At 44.3% G+C, this 17,971-nt stretch overlaps 1 protein-coding gene across 2 annotated transcripts in view; it reads left to right on the top strand.

Annotated features, from left to right (window-relative positions):
- The first annotated feature begins 1,509 nt into the window (after window positions 1-1,509).
- Window positions 1,510-17,971, top strand: part of Fndc7 (fibronectin type III domain containing 7) — a 36,397-nt gene continuing 19,935 nt past the window's right edge. Inside the window, exons 1-5 of one of the 2 annotated variants that reach the window (XM_021196487.1) lie at window positions 1,510-1,873; window positions 2,382-2,400; window positions 7,914-8,168; window positions 9,096-9,356; window positions 13,736-13,993. In XM_021196487.1, coding sequence (XP_021052146.1) covers window positions 1,811-1,873; window positions 2,382-2,400; window positions 7,914-8,168; window positions 9,096-9,356; window positions 13,736-13,993 — 856 coding nt within the window. In that variant the 5' untranslated portion in view covers window positions 1,510-1,810. The remainder of the gene's footprint in view (window positions 1,874-2,381; window positions 2,401-7,913; window positions 8,169-9,095; window positions 9,357-13,735; window positions 13,994-17,971) is intronic. The other variant, XM_021196488.1, reaches the window with a different exon arrangement.

Raw genomic sequence — 17,971 nt, 5'->3', positions numbered from 1 at the left:
TGAACTAACTCTCCAGCCTCATGGTCAGTTATTATTTAACATCTAGTGCCTGATTTTTTAAAATAAATCTTCAATGTATAAATTTAAAATATTTTAATTCTTTCTAATTAAGGCTTTCTTTACCATATACCAAAATCCACCTCTGATGACACACGTGTAGTCATATGAAATTTTATAGTTGAGAAAGTTTTTATCACAATAGTTTTNTAAATGATTTAGAAAGTAAAGCGTTGGTTTCCCCAGGGATAAGGTCATGTTAGTGACCCCATCTCTAGGGATGGTTTCTTACCCATTATTCTCACTTAAGATCTTGGCCTAGGCTACCAGGAACATGTAAATAAGAAAAGGAATAAGGGAAAACAAAACAGATAAGTTGCCATGAGAACTATAGCTCATTATTTTTTTCTCCAGCAAAAGAGTTCAACCGGTTCCAAGAGACCTCCCCATTTTGAGATCAGTCGCCTCAGTCTGTGGAACTTGTCACACAGATCCTACTGGAGGTGGTGTGGCATCTATACATTTCCTCATTTCTGATTTTTTTTCTAGGTTTTGCTTCTGTTATTATTAGTTGACTAATAATTTGAGGGGAACTTCATCAGTCCTGCTGATCTGTTTCCCAGGCTGGTCTTAATCTCATGGTCTCAACAGATCTTTCTGCCTCTGAGTAGCTAAGATTTAAAAAGTATGCCCCTACATCTAGCTTGAGTTCATTTATTTATTCATTTTTAAGTCTTTGAGTTTTTATTTTTATTTTATATTATATGCATGGGTGTTTTGCCTACATGTGTATCTATACAAAATGTGTGTGCCTGGTGCCTACAGAGGTCAGAAGAGGGCATAAAATACCCTGAAACTGGAGTTATGGATGGTTTTGAGTGCCATATGGTGCTGGAAATTGAACCTGGGTCCTTTGCAAGAGCAGCCAGTGCTCTTAACTGCTGAACCATCTCTCCAACCCCAAGTCTTTGTTTGTTTGTTTGTTTGTTTGTTTGTTTGTTTGTTTGTTTTAATACAGTATCTCATATAGTTCAGGCTGACCTCAAATTCACCAAGTCATTGAGGATATCATAATCTTCAGGGAACAAGTAGAGTTAAAATGACCTCCTCCAAGACCATGAGCCAAAATCAACCTCTCTCTCTTAAATCATTTCTGTCAGGTCTTTTGGCCACAATGGCAAAAGGCCAACTAATACACACAAAGTCTAACTAATATGCAAACATCAACTAAAGAGGCAAAACAAAAAAATAAGACTCACGGGAATTCCCAAGTTTAAAATCACTCTACCATATCAATAATTTTCTCTATAGCTTTGTAAACTTTGTTTTTTGTTTTTGTTTTCTTTTCTTGTTTGTTTGTTTCTTTGTTTGAGGCAGGGTTCTGACTGTTCTGGAACTCACAATGTTGACCAGATCAGCCTTGAACTAAGAGATCTGCCTACCTGTGCCTCCTAAGTGCTGGGATTAAAAGACTGCATTACTATGCCTGGAGAATTTATTAAAAGGGAGAGCATTGTACATACTTCCTTGAAACCAAGGTTACAGGAGCTTCTTTGGCCTGCTTGGCATGGCTCTCCCAGACTCTTTTTTATTTTTTTCTTTTCAGTCTTTTCAGTACCTGTCCCTGCCAGTCCCCAGTGCCCCTAGTCACAGGTGAGCGCTGGTGCTCTCCGGAGGAGAGGCAACTTCCAGAGTTTGTTTCTGGCTTTGCTGCCATTTTACTCTACAGCTTTCAGTGCTGAGTGTCTGGGAGTCAAATAGGACTCAGTTCACCGCTGTGTTTTTGTACTGTACGAAGGCTGTGGCTAACAAGATGGCTGGGAGACCTGAGAAGTGTTTGTCTTTGATCAGATTCACTCTCCTCTGTCTGAAAATGGTGAGTCCGCCTTTTCAACTACCCGCAACGATTTAGGGGGAGAAAACATACCCATATGTTATCTTGTTTTCTTTAGGAGCAGGGAGCTATACCTAGAAATTCCCTTAAATCATACTAACGTGGTACATTTGTGTGTTTGAAGCGTAAGTGATAGACTAAAGAAAGGAGACAAGTTTACCATTGTGTTTGAAGACCAAAGACTCCTGGGGGGGGGGCGGGGGGATCTGTCAATAGCCTCTGACTTAGTTCAATACAGAGATTCAAGGGGGAGGGGGGGATAAAGTAGTAACATGATCTGCCCCCACCTCTAAGTCCTTTCCAGCACTGTCTTATGACAGATTTGAGAGCTGGGAAATGAATCGGACAGAAAAGCGTGGATGTGAATGGGGGAAATGACTCATACGGTGCGCAGATAGGCTGTGATTACCGTGTTCTGGTTGATGTGTTCGTTTCATTTCCCCAAATGCTGGTTTTCCTTATTCTTATCTTTCTATATTTTCCTTTACAGGTTATTTCATCTAAAACAGGTAATAATTGATGAGATGCAATTTTGTTCTTCTTTTTGATTCCCTTCTTGTACCGTTGATCCATGGGCTGTCTGGTATTTAGACCATCTTAGAGGGCAGGTATGAGTAGTCTCTGAGCATGCATGCTGGATGCTGTAAACGGTGCTGGGGAGACCATACTTGGTGGAACAAGCCAACTGGGTCATATTTAAAACGCAAGTCCTTAGGAGGCATCATGAGCATTATTATACAGTGCTACTGTTTCATCCAGATAGCTGTGGACAAACTAACACAATGACTATCATTCCAGCCAAACAAATACAATCTCACTTCGAGAATCTTGCTTATTCAACTTCCCTACTCATCTTTTGGGACATTAGAAGAAGAAAAAACTAGAAATGTCTTATTTAATTACACTTGTAAGAGGGTCCTCTACCAAGAACAGAACCTTTGTTCCAGGTGTGGGGGTGCACACCTGTAACTCCAGCACTTGGAGGCGAGAGGGTCAGCTGTTCAAGATGGATGCACAGAGATTCGGAGCAAACCTGGGCTGCAGGAGAATCTGCCCCCCAAAATCAAAAAATTAAAAGCAAACCAGAGAAAGAGAGAGAGAGCACTTTGTACATCTAGCCTTATGTACTGAGATCTACACAGTAATATAATGATTCAGAATTGAAAAGACATTTCCTTATTTTAAAAAGATTTCAAACACCTTTTTTTTCTTGAATAATTGGACTGGAAACCACAATAATTTTTCTAGAAACTTTTCCTGCCTCATACATCCAGAAATCTAAGTCCCCAGGATAAGAATTTATGTTGAATAGGTTTTAGATTATCTGCAAAATTAATTGTCTTAGAGATAAACTCTCATAGTGATTCAACCCACTTTTATTATTATATTTGGAACAACTTTTATTATTTTTGCCAACACCATAAAAAAGAAATTAGAATTAGGAAAATTTAAATTGAATATGTGCCTGCATTTTAATTTTTCACAAAATCTATACATAAATAGTTGGCTTTGCTTTTTAGTTTTGGGATTTTTGTCCTGTTTTGTTTTTCGTTTTGTTTTGTTTTGCAGATAAGGTGTCTCTGTGTAGCCCTGGCCATCCTGGAACTTACTCTGTAGACCAGGCTGACCTCAAGCTCAGAGATCTGTCTGCCTCTGTCTTCCAAGAACTGGTGTGGACCACAACACACAGCTATATTGTTGGATTTTAAAAGTAATTTTTCCATTTATTCTTACTCATTATAATATTCTTTAAATATTTAAAAATATGTTTGTTTTACATGAATGATTGTTGTCTGCATGTATGTCTGTGCGCTATGTGTGCACGAGGTGCCTGAGGAAGCCAGAAAGTGCATTGGATCACCTGCGACTGAAGTTACAGATGGCTGTGAGCCACCACGTGAGTGCTGGGGATTGAACCTGGGTCCTCTGACAAAGCATCCAGGGCTCTTAACTGTCAAGCCATCTCTCTAACTCATTATACTCTTAAGAGTCCTTTAGGATTGTCCAGGAAGCAGGAGAAAGACAGTTTAACCGCGTTCCTCGTGATCTTTATTAGTTTCATTTATGTTGTCTGAGACGAGTCCCTGTGTTTCCCAGCCTGGCTTTGAATTGCCAGGCCCCAGGGATCCTGGCTCAGTCACCTGAGAAGCTGGGACTGTGCACACACAGTCTATTCTGCTTGGCTTAAAAGTGATTTTTAAAAAATGCCAGCCTTTGTACAAGCTAGGCAAGCAGTCTACCAACGGAGCCAGATCCCTAGCCACGTAGGAGCCACCTTGCTGCCTCTGTCTCCTGAGGGTCTGTGGATACCTATCACAGCACCGGAGCGACCTCCCAGTCCACCCCTCCCGTGGAATAAGTGCCCCCAAAGTCTGTTACCTGGTCTCCTTCTGCCACACCTGGCACTCAGGCTCATTTGCATACAGCAAATGATCCCGATTGATCCTTTCATCGGCTCACCAGGCTCTGACATCATCAACCCCTCCCAGCTGGAGCTTCTGCCCACACCATTCTCCTGTGAACACGGCGATTCTGCTTCTCATCTCTTAGAGTAACAGTTTTCAGTCTTTCACAAGGGTTGCCCAAGACCATCATACAACACAGATATTTACATCATGATTCAAAACAGTAGCAAAATGACAGTTATGGAGTAGCAATGAGAAAAATGTTTCTGTTGGGGGGGGGGTCTCCACAATGTGAGGAACTGTATTAGCAACTGTCCTAGAGGGGTGAGTTGATTTGCTTTTGTGGTTGCCACTAGTCAATCTTATGAGAGCTAATTATGAATCAGGCAAACTCTTTCTTTCTTGCCTATGTTCACCCCACATTCCATAGAGTTTCACTTTTACCCTACCATGGCTACGCTATATGATCTGACTTTTCCGAACTCATCCATACTTGCTTACCTTAGTAGATGTACCTACACAGCACTAGCTGGAGCGCACGCGCGCACACACACACACACACACACACACACACAGGAGGATGGGGGGATGCTTTCAAAGTACCTTCACATATACTTTTACTAAATCTTTGCAATAATCCTAAATTATATGTATTTCACATTTCACAGTAATTCCTGAAGTGTACACATTGCCCACTACGCAGCAGTTTCTAGAGGAAACCTATGCTTAAATGTCCTACTTTTACTCTTACACAAAAGTAAAAAGCAGAGCTATGCTTTAAGCCTAGAACTTCTGAATCTGAACTCTTTGCTATTTTTTTTTTCTGCCCCTAATTTTCACCCTGCTGATACAGGTACAACTCCTTCTTAGCTCAGTTCGATGGGAGAAGGTAGCGTTCTCAGCCAGTATGGCCGCCCGTGAGAAGATAGCCTGTGCGTGCTGGCCTTTCGGCTCGATCCCATGAATGCAGGCAGCGTCAGGCCTTCTAGGTCTGCAGCTGGTCATTTTCCCAGGAAGTTTGTCCGTTCCTATGAGCAGGCCTATCTATCACAGGAGATAAGATAAACTGTGGGACAGAGGAAACAGAAGGCGTTGAGAGACACCAGAAAAGGAGAAGAAAGGACACACAGACCACAGGGAAATGACTCCTCAGGGAGGGGAGGGAGAGGGGGAGCTGGCAGATGAGAGATATGCCCTGTGAGAGGGAAACTCTACTGGGGCTTTTTGTTCTGAGGGGCCTAAAGGGGCATCTGCTCTCCCTGCAGAATTAACTTCTGCCACCAGTGCCCCTCCCCCAGAAACATGCGCGCGCGCACACACACACACACACACACACACACACACACACACACACGTTTCCCCAGCATATATGATCAGCACGATTTTCCTTCTGTGACAAGATACTCTTGGATGATGTTCCAGAAGTATCTGGTCAATGAACAGTGGAGACTTTGTTCATTTTTTGCAGCTTAGTTATTTCTGAGAGGTTGCCAACATGAATTCTCTGACTACTGTGACAGAAAGAGAAGGCTGGCTGTATTGGGTACCTAGGGATTTAGCTGAGGGGAGGCCAGGAAGAGTGGATGCTGGCAAATCCCTTCGTTTGTATTCTGTCTTCTTGTCCTATATATAATTTTGCCCATAATCTCTTTATTTGTTTGGTTTGGGGAAGTTGGTTGACTGATTGGTTTGATTGTCTTTGGTTGTTTTTGAGACGGGGTTACAAATAGGCTGGTCTTCTCTAATTCCCCTATGTAGTTGATTGAGTGTGACCTTTCAGTACCCCCACTCCACAACCCCTGGGATTGCAGATGCACATGCTATACCTGGCTTTGGTATGTTTTTGTTTGTTTGTTTGTTTGTTAGAGATAGGAGCTCTGTAGCTCATTTGGGTGTCAAACTTGAGATCCTCCTGCCTCAGTCTCCCAAGTGCTGGGTCACAAGCATGCACCACCATGTCTGGCTTGCACTGCTGCTTTGAATCTGGTGTACAACGACTGTGCTCAGCATATGTTACAGGGCTGAGAGCCAGCTTCAGAAAAATCCAGCATACATTTATTGATCTCTTCTGCTTGGAGCTACTACAAGATCCAGGATAGTGTGTGTGTGTGTGTGTGTGTGTGTGTGTGTGTGTGTGTGTGTGTGTCTGTCTGTCTGTCTGTCTGTCTGTCCGTCCGTGGACTTTCTAAAGTGGTGAATCTGATTCTCACCCTGTATGCTCTACCTTAGAAGCAGAGGGCTCTCTGGTGAGCTCATGATGTAAGCATTCCACTCCCTCTGGAGAACCGCGGTCCCAGAAGGGCTTCAGTCTCTAAACCTCACACTGACACATATATTTTGATAGACAAAGGGAGAATAAAGTTAATTATTTTCTTGCATATGGAAGAACCTAACCATTGTTCTGCTCTGATAGCAACAAAGCACTAAGAGGCGACTGTAACAAAGCTTTCGGTTCTCCTTCCTCCACTGTCAGGTTAGAACCCACTTGGGAAATGTGCAGCTTCATGAGAAAGTGACCACAGGCCCAGAGAGAGGTAGGCACGGAGGGCTCAGCTGGCAGCAAGGCAGCCATGTTGGGGCAGGAGGGAAATCACTGACAAAGCAGCCTTGGAACTCACAGAATCCTCTGGAATAAAACGCCCTTTTCTTAGAGCTCTTTCCCACAATCTTTTCCAGCCCTTTATTATTTAAAAGCATGGAAAGCACACAGGACCCACAGATGGCTGGGGAGTGACTGTTGTGCTCCCGCTTTCTTATTCTGTTTCTACTCCTGTTTTTTTTTTTTTTTCCCTTGGTTGTTTTGTTTTGTTTTGTTTTTGAGACAGGGTCTATCTGTAGAGCCCTGGCTGTCCTGGAACTCACTCTGTAGACCAGGCTGGCCTCAAACTCAGAAATCCACCTGCCTCCCAAGTGCTGGGATTAAATGTGTGTGCCACCACCACCACCACCCAGTCTTCTTCTTCTTCTTCTTTTTTAGTTAAGTTTAACATATTTATTTATTTAGCGTGTGCATACATCAAACATGAGCGAGTATGTGTGTATGTCTGTGTGTGTGTGTGTGGTGTGTGCATGCTACAATACCCATGCAGAGGTGTGTGATGGGCACCCGCAAGCTACAATGCCTATGTAAAGGACTTCAGGTTCACTTCTCTTTTTCTAATACGTGGGTCCTGGGGATCAAACTCAGGTCATCAGATTTGGTGGCAAGCCCTCTCGCTTTCCAAGCCCTGACATCATCCCCTTTCTTCTTTTCTTTCTTTTTGTGACATTGGCTGCTGAGCTCAAGGGCTTGTGTATGCTAGGCAAGTGCTCCACCACTGAGCTACAGTCCAAGACTTACTGTTATCATAATCATTGTTGTTTTAAACTTTGGGACAGGGTCTTGTTAAGTTGCCCAGGCTGGCCTTGAATTTCAGGTCCTCTGGTCTCCACCTCTTCTGTAGCTGGACCACACGTGTGCACCACCACAGCCAGCTTCTTTTTTAATTCTGGAAAATGAACCAAAAGCTTATATTCACGGGAAGACTCCAGGACTGTGTAGTTTAGAGAGGAAGTGGTGAAAGATGTCATCCTCGTAGGATATCCTGACTAACGTACAACTTAAAAATATCTTCCAGCTCCTGAAATACCAACTATTGATCAGGCATATTCAAAAATCAGCAATAGCATCACCGTAGAATGGACTACCGTGCCAGGGGCCACAAGTTACTTGCTCACAGCTGAAGATGGGAACACAGTTATTGAGACCACAGTGGCCAATTCCCCAGGGACGGTGACAGGCCTGAAGGCTGCAACCTTGTACCAAATCACCATCAGATCCATCAGCGCCTCTGGACGAAGCCAGGCATCATCTCCAAAGCAGGCGAAGACAGGTGGGTAGCCGGATGCTCGAGTGGTGTGAGCGGTGCCTTGCAACTCAGATGCGTTTTTAACAACACTGCAAATGTGTGGTGTGGTTTGTGCACAAGTGAGTTCCACTACGCAAGGCCCAGAGGCAAAAGCCACCAAATAGTCTTTTTTGGCAACTCAGCAATTTGTGGAGAAAGTGACATTTAAATGCCTAGTAATTTGCTTTGGGATTTAAGACCCATTTCTGGGCAACTTTAAAATCAGAATGCCTTTAAATCCCCTATTAAAAAAAAAAAAAAAAGCAATTTCTATTTTTATCCATGCCAAATGGAGAACATGCAGAACAGATCTTTGCAGCACCTTAATCACACGGCAGATACATTAACAAATAAAAGTTCTGGGGTTTGCCCATCAGCATTAGATTCACTCTCAGAGTTGGAAAAAACGAAAGTTCTCTGCACACTAAAGGAGGATAAACAATCATTTTCCTTATTCATTTGCAGGAACACTTTACCTAACTTCTTACCGACTGCAAGTTGAAAGCATTGCCTGGTGTATACTGGTGTCTCCCTTCTTCATATTTTTGGAGACAGGGTAGCCCAACCTGACCTTAAACTCAAAGCAATTCTCCTGCCTCTGCTTCTTGAATGCTGGGATAATAAGTATATACTATCACTCCGGGCTTACATTTCTCCATTTCTTCATCATTTATTATTAATATACACTTAAATAGCTTCTCTAAAACTCATACTGTAGGACGAACCCAGGGCCTCTAACGTTGAGCTATATCCTCAGCTCCAATTAGCTGCTATTAAGTTGAACTCTGCCATTATAAATGAATAATGTGGTTAATCAACCTGCGTTTATTTATTTATTTCTCCGTAACTTAAGGTATTCTCTATATACTTTTGTAACATAAATTCACTGTCTCGTTTGCTTTTTACTTATAGTGTTGGCTGCCCCAGTTCTGGAAGTTAGCTCTCCAAGTCCAGACTCGATCTTTGTGAGCTGGGACGCCGTATACATGGCGATTGGATTCTCTGTGTCTGTTATGCGAGCCAATGGCTTGGGTAGAGTTTGGAAAGAGAATACTACAAACACCTCCCTGACCTTCAGCAGTCTGGATGCCGGCACTCTCTACACTATAAAGGCCTACGCGTGGAATGCCAATGGAATCCCCGGGGATGACTCCACCCGCAATCAGAGAACCAGTAAGGGCTTCACCGCTCAGCCTTGAACATTGGCATTTTTGATTGATGAGGGAGGGGGTTGTGCTCCTCAACCAAGGAGAGCAAAGCCGAGGGATGCGCACAGAACAGAGCAGCCGGCAACGGCTGTTTAAATGTATTATGAAGTTATTTATAGGGCCTTGACTACCCCTCGGCAGTAGTTCAAACACTCACTGAGTGGTGAGGAGCAGAGCGCTTCCCCCTCTGAGAGCCAAGTCCGTGGCAGCATGCACATTCCAGATCACAGAGGGAAAGGGTTCTTACCAGCTTGACCAGTCCTTCCTCGTACCTTGCTGGTCTTCTAGATCCAGTAAACCCCCGTCTCCCCACTCCGTGTTCAAACCAACAGTCTAAACAAACAAACAAACAAATAAACAAGGCAAACAGGAATGTATTTGTTCAACAGACATTTAGTGCGTGTGTGCCAACCTGAAGCCAGAATTGTTCTAGGGACACAGCCATAGAAAGCATTCCTGCTGGTCCTATGATTGACTTGAGAGTGCATGTTTCAGATACATTTCCCGGACACTTGAGCTTGAGCCTGAAGCCGGGAGCTGACTTAGGGCTGCCCACCGTCCCTTCTCTACCCGTGGACAGCTCAGGGAGAGTGTGAGGTGTTCTCTCACTATTCCACCCTAGGAGAATGGGGCACTCGGAGTTGGGGGAGGCGCATGTTCCTAAGCATGAAAACCAAAACCAGAAGTCTAAACTCTCAGCTACTAAAATGAGTCTGAAGAATCAGAGGGAGCAAAGGCGTGTGGGTGTTGGCAGCAGGGGTGTGTGTGAGTGTGTGTGTGTGTGTGTGTGTGTGTGTGTGTGTGTGTGTGTGTGTGTGTGTAAGGGTAATGCTAGGCTTTCACCAACTTACCCAGATTAGCTATTTTATCTCTTAGGGGAGGACCCAAGAGATCCAAGGAAGAAACTGGGAATAGTTTCCTCAACTTTCTCCAAGTTTGGAATGGGAGTCTTATTGTCTATGAGCCAGGTGGGAGGAAAGAGGGTTTGCCTTGTATAATCCTCACATAGGGGAAAGGACAGCAAGCTACCCTAAGGTGAGTCACTGGCTTGGTGAGTCAGGGTATCAGTGCCAAGCCTTTCTGGGCCCTTTAGTAGCTTGCTTGCCTGGCCCCTCCCCTCCCCTCCCCTCCTCTTCCCTCCCTTCTCTCCTGTCCCCTCTCCCCTCCTCTTTCCCCTCCCCTCTTCCCTCCCCCTCTCCCACTTCCCTTCTCTTTCCCCTACCTCAACTTCCTACAAACGTCTAGCTGCTGAGAGTTAAAAATGAGACAAGGCAGTCCCTGCACCCAAAGAATGGACGCTGCCCAAAGCCGCCAAACTCAGCCACTGCAGTTACCTGTGACAAAGAGCTTTGCTAGAACGGTTGTGGACAGAGTGAGCATAGGAAGGGGCTTCCACATCAGAGCAGGGAATGAGAGAACCACCAGGTTTCTTTCTGAGTAATATTTTCATTGGTTTTGGGGAATTTTATACACTTTGATATCCACCCCCCATGCTTCCCGTAGCTCCTCCCAGACCCCCCTCCTCACTCCCAATTTCATGCTCTCTCTTTTTAAAATGTATGGAGGTTTGTTTTTTCTCCTGCATGTATGTTTGTATACTGCATACATGGTTGTTACCCAAGGAGGCCAGAAGAGAGTATCAGATCCTCTGAAACTGAAGTTATAGACCCCGGTGAGCCACCCTGTGGATGCTGGGAATCAGCACTCCCTACCCCATCTTCTGGAAGAGCAGAAGTACACGTAGTCAGGGAGCCATCTCTCTAGCTTCCCGACCCTAAAATCCTAATCCATCAAGGCCAATGTAAGCTACGCATCTACTCTTGGGTGTGGAGCCATTGGCACTTGGCTGACCCACCAGGGGTCCCACCCTTAAATAATTGCTTCTCCCTCCTCCAGGAGCCATCAGCTGTCAACAGCTCCTTGGTGACAAGGCTACTGAATGCCTTTGCCCCTCCATGCTGGAATGCTGCCTAGCCCAGTCCTATGCTGGCCTTGGGTAGCAGCCATGGCTGCTTAAGTTCACTTGTCAGCCATTTTGGCAGGTCCAGGAGACACCATTTCATCTCTCTTTCCCTCTCTTCTTCCTGATCTCTTTTCTGTGATGTCCCCAGGAGTGAAAGCAAAGGTGACACAGATGTTACCGCCTGCTCCCTTCCTTCCCTCTCTCTTGTTTCTCCATGACTTTTTGTTTTGTTTGTTTTTATTCGAGACAGTTTCTGGCTTCATCGGAACTCTATCCGTTGGCCTCGACTCCATCTTCTGGTGCCCCCCCCCCCCCCCCGCAGAGCACCACCACGCTTCACTCTGTTTCTCCATGTTTTATTCAGTTTGGATTTAGTCTCTGTATCAGTTTTCTAGGGCTGCTGTAAGAAAATCTCACAGGCTGGATGGCTTAAGGAACAGAAGTTTGTTGTTCCACAGTTGTAGCGTCTAAGCCTAAAATGTCAGCCCTGGCAGGATGGTGTCCTCCTGAGCACAGAGGAGAGATATATTCAGATGTATATGCTCGGCCTATGTGTGACCATTTTCATATTTACCTGGTGTTTCCCCTATATGCATGTCTGAATTTCTTCTCTTTATAAGAACATCTATCATATTGAATTATGTCCCATTCTAATGACTTCATTTTAAATAACTTCTATCACCCATGACCCTATTTCCAAATAAGGTCACTTTCTGAAAACGCTAGGCACTTCCACATTCTGGAACACCCAGCTCAGCTCCGACAGTCTCTGGATATTCTAACTCTTTCCCCTAAGTCTCCTACTTGGAAAGTTGATTGTCTTTTTTTTTTTTGGTTTGGTTTGTTAAGACAATGTTTCTCTGTATAGTCCCGACTGTCCTAGAACTATCTCTGTAGACCAAGTTGGCCTTGAACTCGGGGATTTTCCTGCCTCTACCTACTTAGTGCTATGTGCCACCCCCATCTGGCTCCATTGATTGTTTTGGACACTGCAGGCAACCCCTACCAGCCTTGGTTCAACACTAGCTTAAGGCAGAAACTGAGGGTCCTTTGGGGACAAGCAGACCCTGTGGTGGGGGACAGGACCTGTCAAGATGGCTTGTAAGGGAAATACAACAGGTGCCTTCCTCAAACAAAATGACTCAGGTGTCCGTGAAACGGTCTCCTCAGGCAGAGCCTCCTCTGTGCCCAGTATATGTATGGAGGAGGTGCTCTGTGGAAGCTGTCCACGCTGTTTTCTAGGTCCACTAAAATGTCATTGCAGATCCATGAGGAGAACTGAGAGCAATTTCTGCTCGTGAGCACATGTCCTCCAGTTTCTATTTGTTGTTGTTTGTTTGTTTGAGACATGGTTTCTCTGTATAGCCTCATTGTCCTAGAATTTGCTCTGTAGATCAGGCTGGCCTCAGACTCGGAGATTCCCCTGCCTCTGCCTCCTTAGTCCTAGGATTAGAGGCGTGCACAGCTTCCATAAGCATCTTCTGTTTTTTTTTTTTTAAAGTAATTTTCTGTGCTTTCTACACTGGGGTAGAAACTCTGTGTGTTTTCATGCCTTGACACACATGTGAAGGTCAGAGGACAATTTGCCAATACCAGTCCTCTCCCACCACGTGGGTTCTGAACTCAAGTCGTTGGGCTTGGCAGTAAGTGCCTTTACCCACTGAGCTACCTGGCTGGTTCAGTCCTCCAGGTTTATAAATGGTCTCACCATGAAGACATCAAGGCGTGTTTATAAGAACGAGGGGAAAGTCCTTGGGAGACACTAAAAGACTACCTTCAACTGTGGACATAGACTCCCTGGCCTTTGATTTAGAATGGGACATTTGCATATCTAGAAACTGTTGTGAACTGAAAGCTGTGCAAAGTAAAAGTCACCAGAAGTCAAAAATAGAAGTGGGATGAGGTTGGGGGGGGGGGTAGGATTGAACATTTTGCACCCCTGCCTTGGCAAGCACTGCACTACCCAGCGGCTTTCCCAGTCCAAGAAATGATACATTTAGCTTCACGGATCAATAATAGAAGAAAAAAAAAACCCATTTGACCTACTATGTGACAACCCATTCACACGACCCTTTCAGCCCTTCACCTGAATACGCTCATTTTATTCTTGTTTGTTTGGTTGCTTCATCTTTTGACGTAGGGTCTCACTGTGTAGCACAGGTTGGCTGTGAACTTCCAATGTCCCTTTCTCAGTAGCATCCCAAGAGCTGGAATTACTCCCCCAACCCAGGCTTCCTCAGTGTTTATCTTCACCACTTCTTAGGTAGTATATTCATGCATTCTAAGTGTCAGTTATTTGTTAAACACTGCTCATGTATATATGTGTATTACAAAACGAAAAGAAGATTAAATGATACGGCTCTTGTTTCTCAAAAACATAGGTCCTCGTGCCCCTGCCAACATTCAAGTCTTCTTCGACAGCGGGGCCCTAAAGGCGTCTGTTTCGTGGACCCCGACAGAAGGAGCGTTCAACTATACTGCGGTGGCATCGAGTGATTCTTCCCAGCGCAGCTGCAGCACGGCTCTCAGCTCCTGCAGCATCAGTTCCTTGCTGTGCGGAACAGAGTACCTGATTTCTGTCTCCGCAAATAACGACGCTGGGTCCAGTAGGTCCTGCTCTGCACCAACCCTGAAGACGGGTACGTGAGAAAACGGAAAGCCCTGCAGGGCTGATGATCAGAGCGGCTGCCATAGGGACCAGACAGCCCCAGCAAGGCCCTAGAACAGGCTAGAAGCAGTTAAGTGGTCTCAGCCGGGCATAGCCTGCTCTAAGCTGGGCACACATTTATAATACTACTGCTTAGGAGGCTGAAGCAGGAGGATTGCCATGAGTTTGAGGCCAGCCGGGTTTATATAGCAAGAACTTGTCTCAAAAACAGAAAAGAAAGGCTGTCAAGATGGCTTAGTGGGGAAAGGTGTTGGCCAGAAAAGCCTGCGTTTGATCCAGGAATCTACACAAAGGTGGAAGGAGGAAAGGAACTCTAAAGAGTTATATCTGTGTTCCACGTGAATGGTGTTGTACCCTCCTCTGCCACGTTACAAACACACACACACACACACACAGAGAGAGAGAGAGAGAGAGAGAGAGAGAGAGAGAGAGAGAAACAATAACTTTAAAAAAAAAGAAAGAAAACACAAGTTAATCCTGGTCTAAGTGAGGGTATTGAGCTGGGGATTTTGTTGATATAGAAGCATGTACTGTACACTGCATGCAGCACTTCTTGACGATTCACAGGCGTGGCCTCTGTTCCTGGCCTTCTTCCTCTTTCTCTTACTTTGTTCTATGCTATTTGGTTTTACTTTTGGAGACCAGGTCTCACATCGTTGTCCAGGCTGGTTCTGAATCCCAGGGCTCAAGAGACCCCACATCAGCTGCGGCCTAGGTGTCCATCACCATAACTGGCTTACTTTTTTTTAATTTTTAAAGTTTTGAAAACTCTAAGATCCAGTTTGTTATTTCCAGCTCTGTGCAGTACAGGTAGCTAACTGCGTCTTTGTGTGTGTGTGTGTGTGTGTGTGTGTGTGTGTGTGTCTGTCTGTCTGTCTGTCTGTCTGTCTGTGTATGTTTGTGTGTGCATATGTGTGTGTGTTTTATGTGTTGTATGTATGTGTGGTACATGCATGTAGATATGAGGATGCCTGCAGCCATGTGTGTACCCATGGAGGCCAGGACATTAGGTATTCTCCCCGTCACACTCTGCCTTCTTGCTTTGACAAAGACTCAGTCATCTCTCACTAAACCAGAAGCACAACTGATGGCCAGTGATCCTGGAAGATCTGCCTGTCTCCATCCACCCGTGGTGGGATCACACGTATATGCAGCCAGACTCAGCTTTTCATGTGATTCTAGGGCTTTGAACCTGGGTCCTCACGGCTAAAGAGACTACTCTGACACATTAAGCCATCTCTCCTGTCCCTAACTGGCTCTTCTTGACATGTTTCATGGCAAAGACTTGGTAGGAGCTTACAACTAAAAGATGGGAGATTTCTAGATCTAAGAGTGTCTCAGTATTTCCCCAATTTTTTTTTTCATGTTGGAGATATAAAGACATATTCATGAAGGTTTGCTGCTACATTTAGAAGCATTTATGTGTCTGTAGAATTGGAACTAATTCCAATTATGTTATATGTGTTTAATGGGATCTACTACATCTCAGGCACCATTACTTAACTCTAAGGATAATTTTGAAAGCTGTCTCTCTCTTTGTTAAAATTGTTTTTTGTTTGTTTGTTTCATTTTTCTTGTTTGTTTCATTGTTTAAGGCAGGGTGTAATGAAGCTTGGGCTGGCTGCAAACTCACATCTATAGCTGAGTCTGGCCTTGCCCTCCTGCTCCTCAGTTTCCATCCCCCTCATGCTACAAGCTTGCACTACCGTGTTCAGCTTATCTCTTCCTTTTAGATTCAAAAGCTGACTGAGGCTCAGGGAGGCAGAGGCCATTCGCTCCAGTGCACACTGACAATAAGAGGCACAGCTGGGATCTCAGCTCAAGCTTGCCTGACTGCCATCCTCTGGGCCGAAGACAATGTAACAATGTCCACTCTATTCAACCGTCAGAGTTATGTCACTGCAAGGTAAAAAGGGATTCTAAACAGAGGCCTGGAGCTCAACAAGCTGGCGTCCTCTCCTCCACAAGGGAAAGAAATGTAGTCAAAGTCTCAGACCACAGCTTCTTAGAGTTCCATTAAATTAAGGTCACCAACATCGTGAATAGACTTCTCTTTTGACAAGTACAAGTTTGTTTAGCAGGTGTAGTAAAAGTCATTCTGAAGATGGAGTAACTGAGGATGAAGGAAAAGATAAGAAACACTTCAAAGACAGTCATTTTGAGTCGGTTATTTAATGCAGGAGAGAACATTCTGCATTTTTAAAATTTGGATGCACATCAAAAACATCTAGGGAATGTTCATAAAACCCCAATACCCAGATGCTACCATGGTAATGAGATTGGGATTTCTGGGAGTAGAGTCCAGTCTTCAACAGCTGCCAGGTTGATACTTACCGTGTTGTCAGTGTTAGGGCTACTGAGAGAGTCCCTCAAACTTTCAATTCCTGCCCTTCGTGATCCATGAGATAGCACTGTAGTGTGTATGGCACAGTCAGTACTGATCATGAGAAAACTTGGTTTATCAATAAAAGAACTATGGTTTTTATTTGTTTTGTTTTTGTTTTGTTTTTGTTTTTGTTTTTTGCTATGAAGGCTTTGTATGCAGCTCCCAGAAAGACTCGGTTACCCCTGTGTCTTAGTCACTATTCTATTGCTACGGAGACACCATAACAGTGGTAACTCTTTTTTTTTTTTTTTTTTAAGATTTATTTATTATATGTAAGTACACTGTAGCTGTCTTCAGACACTCCAGAAGAGGGCATCAGATCTCATTACAGATGGTTGTGAGCCACCATGTGGTTGCTGGGATTTGAACTCAGGACCTTCGGAAGAGCAGTCAGTGCTCTTAACCACTGAGCCATCTTTCCAGCCCACAGTGGCAATTCTTAAAAAGGAAGACATTTACTTGGAGGTTTGCTTACAGTTTCAGAGGCTTAGGTAACCATACCTGAGAGCTACAGGCCACAGGAAGAGAGAGAGAGAGAGAGAGAGAGAGAGAGAGAGAGTTGGGCCGAGCCTGGGGTTCTGAAACCTCAAAGCTCATCCACGGTGATGCACTTCCTCAACAAGGCCACACCTTCCAATCCTTCTCAAATGTGCCACTCCCTGACAACTAAGCATTCAAATATAAGAGCATATTGGGCCACATACAAATCAGCACATCCTACCTCTCTAGTTATATTATCTGGGGTAACTCAGTTATCCTTTATGGGCTTTATTTTCTTCAAGTATAAAATGATAGTAATTATTGTGAGAGTAAAAGAAAGCGCTAGCAGAAAACATAACTTCTGGGTATTTACTGTTTGGCTCACATCAAATGGACTTCATCTCTAATTAAGGTGAAGTCCACACCTTTTTTCCTTAGACAGAGTCTCTCCATGTAGCCCTGGCTGTCCTAGAGCTCACTATGTAAACCAGGTTGACCTCATACTCACAGAGGTCTTCCTGATTCTGCCTCCTAAGTTATAGGATTAAAAGCATGAACCATCACACCTGATAAGATCACATATCTCACTTAAACTGACTGTCGGATTCTCATGGCATATGGCTATATCTCAGGGATATAGGTTGGTTGGTAAAGTCTTTGCCTGGCATGCACAAAGCCCTGGATTTGATCCCGCAGCACGTAAAAAGCTGGTGTGGTGGTACATGATTATAATCCAAGCACCTAAGAAATGTGGGTAGGAGGACCAGAAGTTCAAGGTCATCCTTGGATGTCTAGTAAGGTTTCCTGAAGCCTTGGATACATAAGACCCTATTTCAAACAAATAAACACTTCCAATGGCGTATTATTTCAAATAACACTTGTTATAATGAAAGAATTGGGGTAGTTCCCTGGTATTTAGCATAGTCTTTGTTTATATAAAATATCTTCTAATGTGTCTGGTACACGGTTTTGCATGTTGTGCATCAAATTCAGTCTGTGGAACAACAATATGAACTAACCAGTACCCCCTGAGTTTGTGTCTCTAGCTGCATATGTAGCAGAAGATGGCCTAATCGGCCATCA

The sequence above is a fragment of the Mus pahari genome, chromosome 4 (assembly GCF_900095145.1).
Source record: "Mus pahari chromosome 4, PAHARI_EIJ_v1.1, whole genome shotgun sequence".
NCBI classification, from domain to species: Eukaryota; Metazoa; Chordata; class Mammalia; order Rodentia; family Muridae; genus Mus; species Mus pahari.
The sequence above is the reverse complement of the archived record's forward strand: the minus strand, read 5'-3'. Positions and strand labels throughout refer to the sequence as shown.